General features: G+C 39.3%; 1 protein-coding gene and 1 long non-coding RNA gene across 6 annotated transcripts in view; one reads left to right on the top strand and one right to left on the bottom strand.

Moving 5' to 3' along the window:
- The window catches only part of CDK19 (cyclin dependent kinase 19), a 265,473-nt gene extending 247,009 nt beyond the window's left edge, over nt 1–18,464 (top strand). For all 4 annotated transcript variants that reach the window (XM_043439309.1, XM_043439307.1, XM_043439306.1 and 1 more), the window contains 7 exons: nt 3,905–4,048; nt 4,217–4,286; nt 8,181–8,253; nt 8,627–8,724; nt 9,480–9,558; nt 10,155–10,415; nt 14,126–18,464. In XM_043439309.1, the coding sequence (XP_043295244.1) occupies nt 3,905–4,048; nt 4,217–4,286; nt 8,181–8,253; nt 8,627–8,724; nt 9,480–9,558; nt 10,155–10,415; nt 14,126–14,257 (857 nt within the window). In that variant the 3' untranslated portion in view covers nt 14,258–18,464. The remainder of the gene's footprint in view (nt 1–3,904; nt 4,049–4,216; nt 4,287–8,180; nt 8,254–8,626; nt 8,725–9,479; nt 9,559–10,154; nt 10,416–14,125) is intronic.
- LOC122422690 overlaps nt 8,846–22,069 on the bottom strand; it is a 93,320-nt gene continuing 80,096 nt past the window's right edge. The window contains exons 3-6 of one of the 2 annotated variants that reach the window (XR_006263941.1): nt 21,795–21,870; nt 17,494–17,563; nt 9,997–10,092; nt 8,846–9,538 (exon numbers count right to left, since the gene is read on the bottom strand). This is a non-coding gene — a long non-coding RNA (uncharacterized LOC122422690). Of the gene's footprint in view, nt 9,539–9,996; nt 10,093–17,493; nt 17,564–21,794; nt 21,871–22,069 lie in introns of those variants that run through there. The other variant, XR_006263940.1, reaches the window with a different exon arrangement.

The following is a 22,069-nucleotide window of genomic DNA, read 5'->3' as shown; positions in this document are numbered from 1 at the left end:
TTTGTTAAATTAGTGAAAAAGGCTATGTATGAGTGGCCACAGCATCATAAGGAAAACCATATGTGTTTGATAGTAGAGGCATGTGAGACTGACCTCAGACCCATGCCCTGGCAGCTGAGCCTGTAGAAATAAGACCCCTGACCAGAGGCTGTCACCCTTATCAGCCAAGGGCAGTGGCAGCTGTCTGTGAAGGCGGGAGGACTTTTTTTTATACTAAAAGTAAATGGAAGGGGTAGAGCAGGGGTCCCCAGTCTCTGGGCCGTGGACTGGTACCTCCTGTCAGATCAGCAGTGGCATTAGATTAGAAATAAAGTGCATAACAAATGTAATGTGCTTGGATCATCCCCCCTCCGCCCAATTCTGGTCCGTGGAAAAATCGTCTTCCACAAAACTGGTCCCTGGTGCCAAAAAGGTTGGGGACCGCTGGGACAGAGCGGTTCTTAGAATAAGCCTGACTCTGTTTCCATTCCAGTGGGTGCACTGAGGGGCTTTATTTTTGAGACATTTAGCATTACAGTTGCTTTTTCTGTTATTAGTTCACTCTCTTGAGAACAATAAAATCTAGAGAATCTCAGAAGGTACCAGAGGCTAGGAAGGTGCCAAAAGTTAAGACAAAGAGGAGTGCTAGCTGGGAGCAACAGTTGGTGCTTTAGAACAGGACTGGTGCTGAGATAGCCCCGGGCACAGGGTGGGAATGCAGGATGTGATAACAGCAGAACCTCCCGTGCCCTGGGCTCTTACCTGGCACCATGCAGTCTGTGTCAGAAGGGAGAGTCCAGGAAGAAAAGGAAGACTCAGCCGGAAACTTTGTTAAACAAAATGATGCCCCACCAAAGACTGTCTCACTCTCAGAGATTCTTAGCAAACCCACGGCCTATGTTTAACATGTACCTCTGGTGATTCTGTTGTGTGTGGTCCCCACACTTTAAGAAGCATGGTTTTATGAATATTTTCTGATTAACTGCTCTACTGTTGTAAAATATAGATGTGTTTTTTGGAAATAGAGGTAATTGGGTTTGAACTGGAAACCAACTATATTTCTTATTTCCTCAGGGTAAGGAGAACTGAAATTGAATTTTAACCAGCTTGTGACTTACTAGCTCAGTAAAAATGAGACTTAGCAATTAAAGATAAAAACATAATCACTGATTTCTAATTCTAGTCATCCAGATTATTTATTCTGGATAGAAGTTAGGGAAAAAATTAAGATAGAAAAATAATAATCCCCACATTAGTTAGCTTATATATTCATAGCAGACATAAATATACAGTTACTCATTCTTAGAATTCTGTGTACCTGGTTCATATCAGAAATGAGTATTATTTCTATTCAGAGCATATAAAAGAGAGTTTGATTTGGCATCAGTGAAAATTTATGAAATGAGGTTTAGCCCAGGAGATGAGTGGTGATGGTTGTGGTATGTGTGTGAGACACACACACACGGGGAGTGGAGTCGGGGGAGGCAGGGAGGAGAGGGGAGAGGGAGAAAGAGAAAAGTGCAAGTCATTGATAAAGGAAAGAGCTGAGAAATGGGTACAGATGATGCTGGAGCCAAATGATCATTTACAATTAGATGCTAACATGAGGCAAGACACCCTAGAATTTAATACTACCTGCTACATTGAGGTTCCTTCTCTTAGCAGTTCTTCAGGAAATCTAGATACAGGCCCCTGTCCTTTGATTAGAGGGCAAACCAGGAACCGTGTGGCCAGCAACATACAGCAGTCTCCATTGACTGCGTGGTAGAGGCAGCTGCAGGAAGACTTGGGACAGTCAGAGGCTGCCATGGCAGGGCCAAGGGGACGGCCAGCATGACATGGCAGAGAAAACAAGACAAAGTCGTCACTGAACAGTATTATTATTCTACTCTTTAGTGATAGATCTTCATGATGAGGATGATTAAGTTATATTTTACAGCCTGTTAAGATGGCAGGTAATAACATAATAAAAATGGTTATTGAAAGGATATGTTCCCATTATCCAGAAGGCTAACTTGGGTGGAGGGAAACCATCCCTGAATGCAGTCAGATACATGAGACATTACTATATATTTTTTTCATTTAGTAATTCATGAAATGGCGTCCCAAAAGTAATTCTACCTGATAGCTTGTCTACAGAAAGTGATTCCTATGTTTAGAAGACTTCTAAACACTGTACTTTTCTATGCTGTCCCATAGTCTGTGTGTTATTAACTTTCAAAACACTAAGTGGCATTAAGTGGGCAAGTATGAATATACATCTCACAAGAATTAATTCACATGTACATTTGGCAAAGCATTATAAATATTACAGTCTTAGAATCTAGATTAAAACTATATTATAGTTTTTCAATGTGTAAAATCTAAGTAGAATCATCTTTAACTGGTTATTTGAAGTAGTTAAGAAAACTCTGAAAGATACCTCAATTTATCTTGGCATGGTGGAGCTGGGGCAGCATCTAAGTGAGTATGTTCAGATCACTTCTCTTTACTGGTGTCACGCAATGCTTGTATATACTTGTATTTATCAGCTTCTAGGAATGGCAACCCACTCCAGTGTTCTTGCCTAGAGAATCCTGTGGATAGAGGAGCCTGGTGGGCTGCTGCCCATAGGGTCGCATAGAGTCAGACACAACTGAAGCAACTTAGCATGCATGCATGCATTGGAGAAGGAAATGGCAACCTACTCCGGTATTCTTGCCTGGAGAATCCCAGGGACGGAGGAGCCTGGTGGGCTGCCGTCTATGGGGTCGCAGAGTCGGACACGACTGAAGCGACTTAGCAGCAGCAGCAGCAGACCTTACCACTTCTTGAAAACACTGAAGGTGGTATCTTTCAGACAAAAGCTGAGTTCTCCCAAATCATTTTGTGTAATCTGTACTGCCTAGGCTGACAACTCAAAAATTCTAGTCATTATATATTTGATTGCTGTAAAGAAACATATCACCTTACCTGATCATGATATTATTTTATTCTATCACATCTTTTTTTTTTTTTTTAATTTTTTTATTAGTTGGAGGCTAATTACTTCACAACATTTCAGTGGGTTTTGTCATACATTGATATGAATCAGCCATAGATTTACACTTATTCCCCATCCCGAGTGTTATGCCTTGTATTAGATTATCAATTGAATGCTTCAGCAATTATTAATAGTGGTTAGAAAAGCTTTTGCCTAAATGTAAAGAAAATTCATTGCTTGCTAAATTGAGTTCCCCAAGTTTATCTTGATCAGGAAATTTACAAGTAAATGTTTTTTGACTTTCAGTCTGTTATGTGATGGTAGAGCTATGGTGTTCAGTCGCTCAGTCGTGTCCAACTCCTTGGGACCCCATGGACTATAGTCCTCCAGGCTCCTCTGTCCATGGGGATTCTGCAGGCAAGAATACTGGAGTGGGTTGCCATGCCCTCCTCCAGGGGATTTTCCCAACCCAGGGATCGAACCCAGGTCTCCCGCATTGCAGGCGGATTCTTTACTGTCTGAGCCACCAGGGCAGCCCAATGATACAGCTATTTCATGTCATATATATGTTTTCTTAGTGTACTTATTGTATTCACTGAAAACTTTTAAAAAATTTATTCGGGGGATTCTTTTCTTTTTAAAAGCTATACTTAATATGAAGTATTATATTAAGATATATGACATATATAATTTTTATATGTTACAAAATAATCATCACAGTAAGTCCAGTTACCATCTATCACCATTGTAAAGTTATTACAATACCATTGACTTTATTCTCTTCCTGTACATTTCATCCCTGTAACATCCTTGGAAGTTTGTACCTCTTAAGCTCTTTTACCTATTTCATCCATCTGCCTACCTTGAAAAATATTTTTGTATGTAGGTTGTGATTATACCAAGAAATTATAACCAAAGAAATATAATAAATATGTACAAAAACTTGTTTTTCTTCCTTCATAGATATATGGGCAATAGGTTGCATATTTGCTGAACTGTTGACTTCAGAACCTATTTTTCACTGTCGTCAGGAAGATATAAAAACAAGCAATCCTTTTCATCATGATCAACTAGACCGAATATTTAGTGTCATGGGATTTCCTGCAGGTAATTTTTTTTTTTCAAAATAATATTTGAGTCATATTTCAAAAACATTCTTTTTGAAAAGGACATTTTAGTATTTCTATGTATATTTTTAAGCTAAAATAACTAGATTTTTGATAAGTAACATTATTTCCTGTAACAACATTCAATATTTTTTTTTTTTTGCCTAAGATAAAGACTGGGAAGATATTAGAAAGATGCCAGAATACCCAACACTTCAGAAAGACTTTAGAAGAACAACGTAAGTAATACCATATTACATACAAGTAATGTGCAGTGGGAATATTTAAATTAATCCTTTAAAAAACCAGATAGGTTATTGTTTAAACCAGAAACTTAGATGTTAGTATATTAATTATGTTTATGATTTAAAGAAGATATTTCAAATGTTGTTAATGTATATGCCAGGCTTAGGCATTTATTTATTTAAAAACTTTTAAGAATTTAAGGGTCAGTAGTTTAAAAGTCTCTTATGTTTAGCTTGGAAAGGGCCTCAGTTCAAGGCCTTGATGGTAGTTTTGTCTTTGTCTGTATCATGAGTTGTGTCTGAAATGCTGGGCTAGGCAACCAGTAAGGGTGGCAGGAGGAAGAAAACATGGCCTAGGGTCTGAGTAAAACTAACTAGTGGGCATGTGTATGCTGAGTAGAAATGAGAGGAGTTTGTTACAAATATGTGCACCTAGAGGAAAAGGTGGAAGAGATTCTCGTAATTTCAGGACAGGAGTGGCTTGTAGGAATGAAAGCAGACATGATAAAGAGAAGCAGCGAATGGCACTGATCATTTTGGGCCTCTCTTTCACACAGTCCTAGGTAGGGGTCCATGCATCTCCTAAAGAAAGCGCTGACATTGCTCAGGTGTCTGAATTGGGCTCTATTCTCACCCTAGATATTTCCCTAGACAGTCTCTGTGATTTTGATGGCTATAGCGCACCATCAGTTATGCTGATGGCTCCCAATTTATACATTCTACTCCAATTTCCAAGTTTCAGACCCATGTATCTAACTGCTTTTTGGAATCCCAAATTGAGTGTCCCATAAATACTTCAAAATACATGTCCCAAACTGAGCTCATCATCTGTCCTCCTAAACTTTTCCTCTCACTATATTTCTTATCTTAGGAAATGGCTCCATGATTTACCTAGTTGTTCAAGCCAAAGACCTTAAAGATGTCCCTGATCCTCCTCCTCTCTCACTGTCTTCCATTTTATCCCCTAGTGTCCAAACGATTAGCAAATGTAGTAAATTCTTTGTTTCAATATCCTTCAGATCTCTGTATTTCTCTCCATCTACCCTGCCACTATTATATGCCAGACGACCACCCTCTCTCTCACCTGGGATCCTGCACTGGCCTCATAAGTGGTATTCCTACCTTGAGTCTTCATTCAAACTCACTGCCTGTTCTGCAGTCATTGCCAAAAGCACATGTGAGCATGTCAGTCTTCACGTTGCTTTCAGTTTTTAAATATGGCTTACAAAAAGCTTTGGCGTCTACATCACCAAATTTACCTCCTAAACCTCTGTCCACTTTGTACTCTATAGGCTGGACATCATAAATTTCTTTAAGATCCTCAAAACCCCTGAGCTTTCTTGGACCCCTGCATTTTTACACATGCTGCTCGCTCAGTCTGGGACGTATTACTCCCGTCCTCCCACCCATTTCATTGGATAACTCCTGTTTATCCTTTCTATCCTGATGAGGTCTCCCCTTGCCCTTCTAGTCAGGTGCTCCCCCTCTGCACTCCTGTGGGCATATCCTCAGCTGCTTCTCTTAGCACACATCACTCTGCCTGACAGTTGGCTTTTGAATACTTATCTGCCTTTCCCTCTAGAATATGGATCATGCCTATTTTATACACCATTATAGGCATCTCCAGGGCCTAGTACATAGTGCACGTTCATTAGTTATTTGTCAAATGGGTATTAAGTGAAAGTGGTTCAAGTAATTGAAGATAAGCTGGTAATACAAAAGAGAAAATTAATGAAGACACAACATTTTATCTTAGTATTTAAAGGCCAAAGGAAGAGTTTTACATAAAATGATAGTATTTATAATAGCCAGAAATAACAGGAGAGAAATTTAGAAAGATAAATGAAATTTAGTTTAAAAAGTAACAGAAAAAGTTCAGAGATAAAAGCCCATACTTTCTAAGCAAACAATTTTATCCACATAAAGGCTGCCTACTAATACATAACACAAAAAGGAATTTATTAAAAATTAGCTAAATATAATGCAGTGCATAAAAATCACTAAAGTATAATAAAAAGTTCCAGATATTATTTCAAATGACATTAAAAAGTAAACAAATAAAAAGAACCAAAAAAATTACTCTTGATGTGAATTGTGAAGGGTAACAATAGAATTTTCTGTAATCTTTCCAAAGTGTCAGCTCTTCTTAGCTCATTAGAAGGCAAGGTGAGAACAGAATTAAAAGGAAATAAGTTGACTTTAAAAATTGAATGTTTGAATAAATATGCTGATAAAATGCTTTATAATGTATATAGAGAGTTTGAAAATTTTTTGGCTCCTAAACTGTAGTAAATCTAGAAGAGGATAATACAGAAAATGACAATTTATCTTATTTATAATACTAGGAAAAATAAGAAACCACAGCGGGAATTGAGCAATAGGATTTTTCAACTTTAGGACCTTTTATATTATGATAGAAACAACCTTAGAATCTGGAGTTAACTCAAGAAATCAGTTGATTCAGCATAAAGACCAAAGCACTGTTGACAGACTCCATTTCTACATAGACCTTAAAGTTTCACTTAACCATCACTAAACTTAATGGTTACCTTGCCAATAAAAATATTCCTGGTATTGGAGGAAAATAATTTTTAAGTTAATATACATGGCAGAGATTTTCTTAAAAATACCTGGTGTTAGCAAGGGTATAATAAAATGGGCATTCTTACTTATAGCTACTGGGGAGAATGAAAGCTCTCAGACATTAAAGTATCCACAGATCACCTGGAGACCTTGTTAAAGATGCAGACTCTGACTCAGAATCTGTATAGGGCCTGAGTACCGCATTCCTAGTACAGGCTTTCAGATGCCCATGCTGCTTGAGGGCCAGGTTCATGTAGCAAGCTCTAGAGCACAAAAAAGGCTTTGGCATGTACTTACCCTTTGACCTAATAATTCTAAGGCTTTATCCTGAAAAAGCATCAAAGCAGCCACACGCAGCTAAGATGAGGCACCTAAAGGCTTTCATAGAGGTTAACTAACTACCCAAGATCACACAACTGGTAAATGACTGAGTCAGGGTCTGGGAGGGGCCTCTGATTCTCACCTGCCATGCAGTCCTGTGCCCCTCAAAGTGCACCAGATTTACCTACAAGGATCTGCACTTTCTGTTGTGAAACAAACGTCATTGGTAACAGTAGAAAATGTTCAACCAGTACAAATAATAAGCTTAAAGAGTGTTTGGCAAGAGAAAACGCTTATAAACAACATTAAGTGAGAAAAGGACAACTTATATATACTATGATTCCAATTTTATAAAAACAAATACCTCTTTGTGTGTATATATATATATGTATGTATGCACAGAAAAATTGCCAAAGAAAAATTATCAAATCTTGATGGCAGAGTGTTTTAAATTGCTTCACAGCTTGACTATGAGTGTTTTCAATTTTTTCTTTATACTTTTTTATATTCTCTAAATTTTCTACCATAAACCTATATTACCTGTTTCTTGACCTTTTAAATTTGAAATATTTCATATGTAGGAAAGAATATACATGATGAAAATATGTAGTCTATTTAGAATAATAAAATAAATAAATATTTACTCACCCCTCAGCCTGAGCAGTTGATATCCTAATATAGAATATGTACATTGGAAGGAATTGCTGGGTCATAGGATAGTCACATTTTCAGCTCTAATGGTTAATGCATTATTTTCCAAAGTAATTCTAACAGTATAAACTCTTACATGCAGTGTGTAACAATTCTTATTTCTTTTTTACACATTTACCAACATTTGGTTTTGTGTTCCTTTTTAATCAGAAAAAAAAAGCAATGGCTAAAATGAATACATACCTCATAGGAAAACCAACCTTGGAACCTTCCATTAAAAGGTGTCAATTGTGTGAATGTCCTCAATAGTGTGTGGATGTCATGTCTTTGCAGGTACGCCAACAGTAGCCTCATAAAGTACATGGAGAAACACAAGGTCAAGCCTGACAGCAAAGTATTCCTTTTGGTAGGTGCATCTCTCCAGAGTGGGACGGTGACCCTTAGCACAGCTCTCACCCCACCCCACTTACCGTGGAATTGTCCCAGCTCTTCCTCCTCTTCAGGAAAAAAAGAAATTGGTGAATGCTGGGGCAAAATTAAATTTTTTTCCTTTAAGATGTCATCCTTGACTTTTAGCGTTGTTTCCAGTGGTTTACCAGTAGGGAAAAAAAATTCTAAAACGGCTTTACTGCTAATCATTTCTGTCAGTTTCACATAAATGTGTGTAGTGTATTAATAAACTGGCATTTGATGTTAATTCTGTTAGACACTAACACAGTCAAAACATTCACCTGGAAGCAAACTTTCATGTGCCGTCAATTTCTTATGTGTTATTCTAGCTTCAGAAACTCCTTACGATGGATCCAACCAAGAGAATTACCTCTGAGCAAGCTCTGCAGGATCCCTATTTTCAGGAGGACCCCTTGCCGACATTAGAGTATGTTTCCTTCCTTTTCTGTGCACTTTGCTGCAGGTTGAGGGTGTGCGGTGGTGGCTAAAGGCAAGGGAAGCACTTGTCACTCGAGTCTTTTATTTCCTTGGTTAAAACCACCTCAGGGGAAAACTACTCAAGAGGTCCTGTATTTTGAAACAGGCAAGCTGTAAAGAGGTGTGAATGAAAACAAGTTTATGGAATGATCATTAACCAGTTTTACAGACAAAAAGTAAAGCTGAGAACAGATGGGACTTTTATTATAGATCGGTCAGCCAGAACAGTTTACACCAAACCAGTAGGGAACGGAGCTTTTAAACTTCCGTGTCTCTGCTGCATTATTATACCTCTCCATTTCCCCATCCTTATTATACCCACAGATATAAATTGTGCTTGGATTTACTGATATTAGAGGTACAGCTTTTCTTGAGAAAAAAATTACTTTCATTGTTGAAGCAAATACACAGTCAGCTCTTTTTAGTGCTGATGAAGTTTGTGTGGAGAAATTTCTGTGTTACGTATGTCAGCTAGCCAACCGCAGTTTTAAGATTTGTTATTCAAAGTGGCAATTACACCAGTGTAAAACTTAGATGACAAATTGGTCTTTTTTTATTGCTTAAATAGTGTTGAGAGGCATACCAGCTACAGATGAAGAGTAGGAAATAAGGGGGAAAAAAAGTGGAATTTTAAATGAACAAGGTCAATCATATTATAGATTTTAGGTCATGATATGTACTTTTTTTTCCTTCAATGATTTGTAGTGTGTTTGCTGGCTGCCAGATTCCATACCCCAAACGAGAATTCCTTAATGAAGATGAACCTGAAGAGAAAGGTGACAAGGTATAAATTGCACTTAGGGAAGGATAAATGTAGTCATTCGTATATATTTAACTGCATTTTATTTAATTGTGTATTTACTTTATTGTAGATGTACTCTGCAATTTGAAATACGCATTCACAGATAAATGAACTTCCTGATTTGTTTTACAGTCTATTTTATTCCCCGATTCCTAATTCTTCCTTCGTTTGTTCAGTGTCATTGCCATCATTTTATGCAGGCTGCTTTTAAAGCATCACTCTATGCTTTGATTGTACTGACTCCTCCCCACACAGCCCTTCTTTTTCAAATTGACTGAAAAGACTGATAGAGCTGTTTTAAGAGTTGCTCTTTCCTCTGTGCCTGTGTCTTCAGCGGGATGTCTGTCCCTGACAGGGAGGATTGCTGTGCAGTCTAAATGAACTTCAGAGAACGCGCCTTCTTTGGGGCTCCGTACTCACCTTTGGGGGTGCTGTATTCCCTGGCTGCTCCATCCTCCAGGCGTGTGTCCCACATAGGTCTCTCCCCAGGTTGGCCGGCAGTCTCACATGCATATCCTACAACGACAGGCATGATTTCGTTCCATACCAAGCTTGCCTTTTTTCCCTCTTCTCATAAGAACCAGCAACAGCAGCAGAACCAACATCAGCAGCCCACAGCCCCTCCACAGCAGGCGGCCGCCCCCCCGCAGGCCCCGCCACAGCAGCAGAACAGCACCCAGACCAACGGGACCGCCGGGGGCGCGGGGGCCGGGCCGGCCGGGGCAGGGCTGCAGCACAGCCAGGACTCCGGCCTCAACCAGGTGCCTCCCAACAAGAAACCGCGGCTGGGGCCTTCAGGCACAAACTCGGGCGGGCCTGTCATGCCCTCAGATTATCAGGTACTCCCCCTGAATGTTGTACTTCTTCATGTTGACATACCGTTAGAAAACAAAATTCAACTGAGCAAATTTTCAACGTCTCACTGGCTGTATTCAGTGATTCATGTATCAGCAGCTCACCTAGCATACAGAAAAAGGCTCTGAAGAGCTGTACGAAATGAAAGACTTCTGGACTTGTAAAGGCAGAAAGAGGTGGGAAAGGATGTTACTTTAGCAGAGAACTGATCATGTCAGGCCAGGGCACCTTCCTCTGGGGACTGCAGGGGTCTACCAGCTAGATTACTTCTCTAGTGCTAAGTGGAAACTCCAGACCAACTGGGGAAGAGTACATTCCTGGGAGGGGCTGAAACTGCAGTTAGGTTAGGTATTAAGTCTCAGTTTGGTTACATGGGCTTAGCACAAATGACTCCATTTTGAGCCTGTTGTCTCTTTTTTTAGCAATACATTTTATGAAATGGTAAGTATACACAACGGGCTTTCCACGTAGCTCAGTGGTAAAGAATCTGCTTGCCAAGCAAGAGACACACGTTCCATCCTTGGGTCGTGAAGATTCCCCTGGAGAAGGAAATGACAACCCACTCCAGTATTCTTGCTGGGAAAATCCCATGAACAGAGGAGTCTGGTGGGCTGCAGTCCATGGGGGTCACAAAGAGTCAGACACGACTGAGTGACTAGAAAACAACAATCCTTTTAGAAATAAGCAGTACTTAACTCTAAAGTTTGATTTTACAGTCCTAGTCTTTCTAGGGCATTATATGAAATTGAAGATTTTTGTCATTTCATGTAATTGCAAGATATTTTGTTTCTTGTTTATCTTATAACCCTGAGGAGGGAAGGTGAGGCAGGCAGCTCCTCCTCAACATTTGTCATTTTACAATGTCAGATTTAGGTCAGAAAAAGACCCCCAGATAAGCAGTGGAAAGGGAGAGGAATGGTGCCTTACTGTGAACAAAGTAAGCAGCATATTTCAGAAGGATCTGCCATCACTGGGAGGAAATAATCAGTACATAGCCACATGACGGAAGAGGAGGGGACAAAGACTTGTCAGGAATAACTGTTACATCTCACAAGAAATAGTTTTGAGACAAGAAAATACATTTGTTGAGATTCAAACAAAAACTACAATTGTATTACCAATTCAAGAAATTAAAGGAAAAAACCCTAAGGATTGGTATTTGGAGAGACAGGTAAAAATACGGGTGAAAACCATAGGGAATCTTGGGGAAAAAAAAGCTTTCAAGGTAGTAACAAACGTAAGATCTAAGAAGGGAAACAAAAAACTTAAAAAAAGGTTTGGAACCACAGTCCCTCAGGGAACTGGTGGAGAAGGAGCACATAGGAGAGAGATAATAGAAAACAAAACCACAGGCAACGAAGACATAAACTCACTGATTAGGCACTGGAAACCATAGAAACGTTAACAAGAAAGACATAATAAACAGCTGTTTAAACTGGCTTTACATTTTGAATATCTCAACACAACTACTTTGAAAACTTCTCTTGGAAGATTCCCTGTAAGCAGCAGAGTATATAATAGCACTTCCACTGGTTCTAATTAAACTAATCAAGGCATCAATTTGGTCTGCAAAGCAGCTTGCTATTTGGGTAGTAGTCACGAACATATTTGAATTTTACTGTAAAGTCAGTTTCCCCCCCAACATTAGTTTATTCCTATTGTATTATATGAACAACAAACCTTTATCATATACTAGCTCATCTTGGTGTCTCTGAGTATGTTATATTAGACTGATTATAGTCAATCATGGACAGATGACTTAACTACTGTATTTACTCCTTTCAAATCTAGGAGTTCTTCACGTTTTTCTTTGTCCATGCTGAGCTGTCTACTTAAAAATAAACCAGGATATCTGTGACATGGATAGCTTTCTCAGCTAATTAGTTGGAAAGATTACCATGAAGGGTGAGGGAGAGAGACCTCTTTGCAGCTCTCATATTATCAGCACTGCTGCTGATGCTGCTGCTAAGTCACATCAGTCGTGTCTGACTCTATGCAACCCCATAGACGGCAGCCCACCAGGCTCCTCCGTCCCTGGGATTCTCCAGGAAAGAATACTGGAGTGGGTTGCCATTTCCTTCTCTAATGCATGCATGCAAGCATGCATGCTTGCTAAGTCACTTCAGTCGTGTCCGACTCTTTGCGACCCTATGGACAGCAGCCCACCAGGTTCCTCTGTCCATGGGATTCTCTAGGCAAGAATACTGGAGTGGGTTGCTATTTCTCTCTCCCACATTTGTTCTCTATCCAGTATGGAGAAGCTATCATGCAGAGTCTAATCTGCTAAAGTAAAAGTAGTCATAGGCAGCCTAGCAACTGTAGGCCTTGGGAATGGAAAGAACATTTTTTTTTCCATAATAAACTTACAATAAAATGTTGTTAGAATTTGTCAAGCCTTCTTGCAACAATATGGCTAAGAGTTGTGTAACAAAGGAAGGAATTAAGTGGCATTATTTTTAACCAAGACTATCTTATTGCCCTGTTTTCTTGGACCAGATGTTGCAAGTCCAGTTTGGCTGCCTCTTGTGCAGAGTGGGGCCACCTTGCTGATTTGTCCTTCATTAAACCGGCCAATGCCACCTCAAGGTCATTTACATTTTTTTTTTTTTTGGTCATTTACATTTTAAACTCCAAGTAATAGCTTTATTGGGCTTTCCTGGTGCTCTGACAGTAAAGAATCTGCCTGCAATGTAGGAGACCTAGGTTTGATCCCTTGGTTGGGAAAATCTCCTGGAAGAGGGCATGGCAACCCACTCCAGTACTCTTGCCTGGGAAATCCCACGGGCAGAGGAACCTGGTGGGCTACAGTCCATGGGGTTGCAAAGAGTCAGACACGACTGAGCGACTAACACTTTCATAGTAGCTTTATTACATAGGATCTTGTCATATTTTGCTCACAGGAAGAACCAGTCTTCTAGGCAGAGCCAAAGACACAGCTTCAGTTAACGCTTATAGTTAACCAAGCACTATATTCTATTTCTATAGATGCATTTTTCTTTTACATATTTTTTCATATTTGCCCTTGATACCATGAAGATGAATGTTTCATTTAAGGTAATAAAAATACACTGAATTGAAATACATTTGTCTTAGCCTTCTTGAGGGAATTTTCACATACAATTTTTTTCTCTTTAATTCTAAATGTTACCTGAAGTTGATTAAAAAAGGCACCTGTTTGCTGTTACCTCGTCTTGCTTTGTCAGGTAGGTGGTGCTGCTGAGGCTACTCCAGCCTCTACCCGAGGAAACTCTTTTCTAAAAAACGATTTCTTTCTTTTTTTTTTTTTTTTTAAAAAACGATTTCTTAGTCACAGCTTTGTTATTTATAATGAGAAAATTAACAGTACATCAGTATACATTATGAACACCACCAGATCAAAATGCCAAATTGATTCTTCCTGTTTGCAAATCCCAGCTATGCAAAGAATCACTAACCAGAATTAGTCAGCATCAATTTCCCCTCTACCTCTCGTTGCCAGTGTAGCTTATCTTCCAAAGCCATCCAGCCAGCTTTCGTGCATGCCAGAACGGTGGTAGCAGGCTGTGAAGTGAAATCAGCAAGACGTACTGACACACGAAATTAGCTGTCAGCTCCCATGGGTCAGAACCCACAGCCTCCTGTGTCCTGTGCGATGACCGTCTTGAGCTGCTCCCGTACCCCACAGGTCATCCCCTTTTCCTGTTTCCTCTCCTAGCACTCCAGCTCGCGCCTGAATTACCAAAGCAGCGTCCAGGGATCCTCTCAGTCCCAGAGCACACTAGGCTACTCCTCCTCCTCTCAGCAGAGCGCACAGTACCACCCGTCTCACCAGGCCCACCGCTACTGACCGGCCGCAGCCCAGAGCACAGACTCCAGCAATATGACATCTGCATTGAAGAGACCCAAAAATGCAAGCTCTGATGCTGCCATCCACCTAGGAGGAAAACTATTTACGGAGCATTTTGCAAGACTGACTGATGTCTCTTCTTTGGTGACTTAAAGAAGATTTTTGTGAAGTTTCCCCAACCGCCTTTCCCTGCATGTGTTCCATTGTGACTTCTCTGATAAAGCGTCTGATCTAAACCCAGCACTTACCTTCTGTAACCTTCAGCATCTTTGGGAAGGACTTCCTGGTGCACCTTTCTCATGCTGTAGCAATCGCTATGATTTATCTTTTCAAAGCTCTTTTATTAGGATTTTAATGTTTTAGAAACAAGACTCCAGTGGTGTATAGTTTTATACTTCATGAACTGATCTAGCAACACAGGTAAATATGCACCTTTTAAAGCACTACGTGGTTTTCACAAAATATAACTCTTTTGTTCATGGAAGTCTTAAATGGGAACTGTTACTGTCCCAAAGTACCTTACTATTACATTTTTATTTATCTAGTTTCAGGGAAGGTCTAATAAAAAGACAAGTGGTGGGACAGTGGGAACCTGCAACCAAAAACAGCCTAGATCTTTGCAGTTACTATGCTTTATGCTATGAAGAACTAAAACATGTGGTAATTTTTATATAATCATTCATATGGAACTTAGTTCCCAGAATCATCTTATTCTGAATAGTATTCAGTAATTAAGAATGATAATTTTAAACTTCATGTAGCTTAAGTCTACTTTAAAAAGGGTTTCAAGAGCTTTGATGAAATACAGTCCTCTGGTGACCCACACCAGAAAACTGAAGAGAGTATTAACTGCACTAGGATTTCTTTAAGAGTAATGTTGATCAAAGGATGTATTGCTTCCCTTTGAAGGAAAAGCTTTTCTTGTGTATTGTACATACAGTTGGCTTCTCTAAAGAACTGTTGGTTTCTTCACATCTGGGTCAGCTTGAGTAACTTTCTTACACAATCAAGGGTACTCAAATAGAAGCCTGCAAATTAATCTGCTTTTAAAACAAAAAGCAGTGTTCTCCATTCGTATTTGTGTTAGACATAGAGTGACTATTTTTAAAGCATGTTAAAAGTTTAGGTTTTGTTCATGTTTCAAGTATGTATGATGTATGCATAATTTTGCTGTTATTACTGAAACTTAATTCTATCAAGAATCTTTTCATTGCACTGAATGCTTTCTTTTGCCCCTAGGAGAAAACTTAATAATTGTGCCTAAACTATGGGCAGATGGTGTACAACTATATTATCTAAGTACATATTTGCATTTCTCTGATCTATGAATGAGAGGCTGAGTTTGCCCTTAGCCAGTGAGTTCTTTCTTAGCCAGCATAAAGGAAGCTCCCCAGAGTCCCACAGAAATGTAAAGACTTAAGAGCTTCCATCGTAATGTAAGGGGCAAGAAATTTGTGTTCTTCTAAATGCTACTAGCAGCACCAGCCTTGTTTTAATGTTTTCTTGAGCTAGAAGAAATAGCGGATCGTTGTTATATGCAAGTTATATGCATTTTTCACTCTTCCTTGTGAACTTATCTACCTGGTTATCTCCTCTGGGTCCATACACAAGTGAAATAAGATTTTAGACAGAAGCCAGTATACATTTTGCACTATTGATGTGATACTGTAGCCAGCAAGGACCTTCCTGATCTCAGCATAATAATGCTTATTAGTAACAAAGACTGTCTAGGGACACTGATGAACACTGAAGATGAAACAATTGACATGCTCCTTTGGAAGGAATTTCTGATTGTCTCCATGGTAATTTACTGCTTCCATTGTTAAAAATGAGAAATTAGTAGCCCTCTGCATAATGTAGCTACCTGTGTGAAGTTCTGTCCTGGGCCCTGAAGCCTCAGTTTCATCGGATCCTCACTGTACCCTCCCCCTGTGCCCAGCATCATGCTGGGGGAGATAGGAAGGGCAAGACATCCTTCCTGTCCTTGAAGAGCTCATGATTGAGTCCATGACAGGAAGCTTTCCTGGGATGACAGGCTTGTAAATGAAACCATCTTAGAACATGAAGATCTCTTTGTCTACTTCTAAACCCTCTTGAAGAGAGTTATTATCCCAAATTTTGCCCTATAATAAACAAGTATCATGGAGAGGTTTCTATGTTTATCTACCTTCAAGAAAGCCAACAATTAAGTATCACCACAGGCATTAATATATATTTGAAATGTTTACAGCAGCCTTTCAACAACAATTGGGTGGCCCTTGTAGGCAGAACATACTCAACTAAGAGTTTGTAGGAAATTACAGTGAAAAGAGAAGCTCTGTTCCTGCCCTTGAGATGTGTACATTTAGTAAAAGACAAACCCAAATATGTGCATGAATCATATATCATGCCCTTTAATATACTTTGATATAAATTCTTGTGATGTGTGCTTATATGATCACAGGACTACCCTGCTTTCTTTGCATGTAGTGAATTTCAGTGGCAGAACTAATACAGAAGCTGGTGGGGATTTTATCAGTTGTTCCCAGTGTTCTTCACACGGGCTCTAGCCAGATATGCCCATTACACACGTGACTGTTTCTGGTCACTGCGCTGGTACTGGCCCTTTCCTCCTGTGGTTTTGCCTCAGAGTTGGTGATGCCCACTGGTGTCCATTACCCTTTGAAATAATTTTGGTTCACAATTTCCTTTTCCTTGTAAAGGAGAACAAAGCCTTTAACATACTCATGGGCCCTAAAACTGTGGGCCCTTGAAGGAAACCTGTGAAGATTTTTGAGGTTAAAATTTACTTTTGTGTTCCCCAAATAACCACATTCCTCTTTAAAAATTTATCACAGTCGGTGTCCCCTGAGAATGCAGGGTGGACATCCAAACCAGGGGAAGTTACCGAAAGGAAGGGAGGAATCAAAGCAAAGGCTTTCTGCATTTCATATTACAAATCAGTTTTTGAGTTAGCTTTTGGTAAGGTGTGTATTTAGGATAAAGTATTCTAGAGTTTCAGGACAGCTGAGCTCACAGGTAAGGCAGCCTGGCGGCAGGACTGACACTATGAGGCTGAAACAATCCTTATGATGAAGTAGATCTTGCAGGAACATACAAAAACCAAGGACATGTATATTTTTATATCTGTGTGGTTTTAAAACTTTAGTACTTAGAATTTTGGCCTTCTGCACTACTCTTTTGCTCTTGTAAACACAATTTACATTTAAGAATGGAAAGGGATGACATTTACTTACGTGTTCACTGCCTCATTCCTGGTGAAGCAACTGCTAGTTGTATGCCTCTATAATGATGCTGTTTTCTCTGCTGAAGATAAGAGAAAAATAGTTGGACAATAAGCCTTGCAGCTTAATCTGCTTGGAATACTTGTATGTGACAAACTGTACAATGAAGGAATATTCTATGAAAATTACAAATCCTAACCTCTGTAATGTTATCTTTCTGGGGAATGGAGAAAGGCAGTGAAATGGCAGACTAAAGGAAGCTTGAAGGATTCAAGTATAAATAATATTTTATATAAAACATAGCTGTTTAGGTTTCCTTAATCTTCAAGAATAGTCACAAATATCATAAGGCAAAGTTCATTGTTTTAGGGTTTTTTAAAAATGTGTTGTACCTAAGGCCATACTTACTCTTCTATGCTATCACTGCGAAGGAGTGATATGTATGTATTATATGAAAAAAAATCCTTAATGCACTGTTATCTCCTAAATATTTAGTAAATTAATACTATTTAATTTTTTTAAAAATTTGTCTGTGTAGACACTAAAAGTATTACACAAAATCTGGACTGAAGATGTCCTTTTTAACAACAATTTAAAGTACTTTTTATATATGTTACGTAGTATATCCTTTCTAAACTGCCTAGTTTGTACTTCCCATAATTCCTCTATGTGAAGTGTACCTGTTCTTGTCTCTCTTTTCAGCCATTTTTCTGCACGCATCCCTGTTTGTACGACTTTAGACACGACTGTGTATGCTTTGCACACACACTGTGAGGTGTGCGCTAAGAACCGGCCGCCCCCCAGTGAGGCCCGCTGCCCCCAGAGGGGCCTGCTTCCCGGGGTGCAGGACAAGCTTGCCGCTTTGGAGCCAAGTGTTTCTCGCTTTTGAGTTTTCCTGACATCCTTCCTGAAATGACTGTTAGAAATGAATTACATTGCATTTATTTTATATTCTTGGTTGTAATAAAATTTAATTGACTTTGTGTCAGTGTGGATTTTTTAAGTGTAGGAAAAACTCTTGTTACAACAAGTTTTAGTGTTAAAATCTGATGTGTGTGCCTCTAAGCTTTTCAGATTACACTTGTCCTGCAGAGATGCAGTCTCCCTGTGAGCTGCAACATGTTATCTTATTTAGGATGCTTATGACGTCACAAAACCAAAGAGGCAAGGCTTGCAAAAAATACCTCAGAAGCAAAATGATAGTTTTTTAAACATCTCTAGGGGAGATAATCTTTTTTTAAAAAAATGAAATTTAGAAAGATGTTTTAGAAAAAGCAAATAGGCAGCATTTTGTGGGAAGAGCGGCCCTGGGAGTTTCTTTTATGAGGACATTAACTTGTGCCTGGCTGTGCCCTCCTACAATTTACTTGATGAATTGTCTATGGTTATTTCAATGGTTAAAGGCATCGTGGAGTGAAGTGAAGAATGTTTAAGTGACATAAGCATTCAACGTAAAACTTGAACTCTGGGACTTCCCTGGTGGTCCAATGGATAGATCCCACATGTCACAACTAAGCCTGTGAACCACAACAAAGATCCACTGCAGTCGAAATAATAAATTTTTTAAAAAACTTCAACTCTATTTAAAATAGATGTTGCTTCGCCATTTGACACAGCCTCATATTTAACACTGTGGCACTCACAGGGTAGAGCTTCTCTTGGGGAACTGTTCTCTGACCACAGCTGCCTTTCTAGCCAGCCACCCGGGGAAGAGAAAGCGGATGACTGCACAAACCCCTTATCACTCCTGGGAAAACAGCCGGAAAGTATCGGGCTAGCTCCCTAGCCAACTGTAAGTTCTTTGTGGACAAGGTCTGGGCTTTATTCTTTCACTCCCAGCACCTGGCATGATACCCAACACAGCAGATAACACGGTGAGTCATTAGCATCAGTTTTGTACACTGACATACGATTCCTTGATGTGCCATATTTGTGTATGGACAGGGAGATGAACCTATATATTTTTGTTCTGTGAATAAGGAAAAGGCATTTCTTTTTTATTTATTTGTTGTTGAGGTATAGTTGAAATACAATATTATATAAGTTTCAGGTGTACCACACACAGTGAATCATAATTTTTAAAGGTTATACTACATTTATAGTTATTATAGTGACTATTATTTCCTGTGTTATACAGTATATCCTTGTAGCTTGTTTATTTTATACAGAGCAGGTTGTACCTCTTAATCCCCTACTCCTATCATGCCCTTCTCCCCGTCCCTCTCCTTTCCCCACTGTTAACCACTAGTTCTCTGTATCTGTGAGTCAGTTTCTTTTTTTTTAATATTCACTAGTGTGTTGTATTTTTTAGAGTCCACATATAAGTGATATCATAGAGTTTCTCTGTCTATCTCACTAAGCATTGTTGTTCAGTTGCTAAATCATGTCCTGTTTGCCACCCCATGAACTGCAGCATGACAAACTTCCCTTCACTATCTCCCAGAGTTTGCTCAAAATTATGTCCATTGAATTGGTGATGCCATCCAACCGTCTCATCCTCTGTTGTCCCCTTCTCCTTTTGCCTTCAGTCATTAAGCATAATGTCCTCCAAGTCTATCCATGTTGCAGATGGATGGCATAATTTCATTCTTTTTTATGGTTGAGTACTAACTCATTATATATATAATACATAATGGGATATATATATTTTATATATATATATATCATACCATCTTTATTCCTCTGTTGATGGACACTTACGTTGCTTCCATATCTCAGCAATTTTAAGTAATGCTGCTCTGAACATTGGGGTGCATGTATCTTTTTGAATTAGCATTTTCATTTTATCTGGATAGATACCCAGGAGTGGAACTGCTGGATCACATAGTAGTTCTATTTGTTAGTTTTTTAAGGAAACTCCATACTTTTTTCACAGTGGCTGCACCAATTTCCATTCCCACCTACAGTGTACAGGGTTCCCTTGGGGCATTATTTTCTTAAAATAGGTTCATATCTTATATTTTTGGCTCCAAAGTCATAATCTCACTCTAGAGGAACAAATAGTTCAAACAGCATTTGAGTAAAAGATTAAGCCAAGTTAGCCGTCTTCTTTAGAAGCCATCTTTCTTCCTTTGGTTCTTCAAGAGGAGGGCATCTATCTTAAAACCTCACATAAGCATTTACCTAGCAGGTAGTAGAAAGCCAGCTTGGACTAGCAACACACAAACAAAATAGGAACATTTGTTCATTTGATCTAAATGAGAGAATAGAACATAGGGGAAAGAAAGGAAAATACTGGCCTAAAACATTAATATGTATTTAGCACATTCCTTCTGACTTTTCACACTTTCTGCTCTTCAGACTTAGAGAATTTTTTTCACACAAAGAAGCTATTAAGGACTGGATGTTTGTGTCCTCCCCAGATTCTTATGTTGAAGACCTTATCCCCAGTGTGGCAGTATTGGAGATGGTGTGTTTGTGGACATAACCAAGGTTAAATGAGGTCATACGGGTGGGCCCTGATCCAATAACATCCGTATCCCAGTAAGAAGAGGCGCTAGAGCGCACGCGCAGGCTGTCCCTTCTGTCTCCCCGCTCCCTACTCCCTCCTCTTTATCCTCCCTCTTTTGCTTCCCTCTTTTCTCTCTCTCCCCCACAACCCCTCTTCCCACCATGTGAGGACACAGCAAGAAGGCGATCATCTGCAAGCCAAGAAGGCAGTGTTTACAGAAAACTTGACTCTGCCAGACTGATCTTGGACTTCACAGCCTCCAGAACTCTGAGAAAATAAATTTCTGTGATTTAAGCCACCATTTCTGGTATTTTGTTACAGAAACTTGAGCAAACTAATACATACTTTGGACCAAGAAGTGGGCTGTGGCAGTAACAAACACCTAAAAATATAGAAGGGGCTTCAGAACTGGGTAGTGGGTAGAGGCTGGAAGATGTGTGTGCTAGAAACATAAAAGATTAAGGGCAATTCTAGTGAGGGCTCAGAAGGAAAAGAGAACTGAGGGAAAGCTTCCATCTTCTTAGAATAAAGAGTGTAAGTAATCATGAACAGAATTCTGGTAGGAATATAAACATTAAAGACCATTCTGGTGAGTTCTCAGACGGAAATGAGAAACAGGAGAACGGAAATTGGAAACTGAAGCAGCAGCAATCCTTGTTACAGAGTGGTAAAGAACTTGGCTAAACTGTGCCCCAGTGTTTTATGAAAAGTAGAATTTTTGAGCTATGAAATTGCTCTTAAAGGATCTCTCTTGTGGTGGTGGGGAAGATTGACTGGGTAGGTCCAACACACAGAGAGTATGGTAGAAGGAATACTGAGGAGGAAGAAGACACACTTTAAGCATTTTAGACTTTTGCCTTACTCAGGTCTTGTCCTCTGCATTCATTCTCTTCTATGCATTGGTTGGTCCTGGGAGTCCCTCTTTGAAAGATCTGGTCCTTCAAGAAAATGCAAACATGTAACAAGCTTTTCTTTTGGTTGTAAGAATAACCTAAATTAATTGAAACCTACAGACCTTAAATTATAAACAAGATGTTCAAGATTTGACTGAATTCAGCTGCAGGTGCCATATTTTAGTTGTAAATGTATGATTAAATATCTGTTGGCATAACTCATAAGCAGCAGTATGAAGACATC

Source organism: Cervus canadensis, chromosome 20 (assembly GCF_019320065.1).
Source record: "Cervus canadensis isolate Bull #8, Minnesota chromosome 20, ASM1932006v1, whole genome shotgun sequence".
Classification (NCBI taxonomy): domain Eukaryota; kingdom Metazoa; phylum Chordata; class Mammalia; order Artiodactyla; family Cervidae; genus Cervus; species Cervus canadensis.
This window is presented reverse-complemented; position numbering and strand designations above follow the sequence as displayed.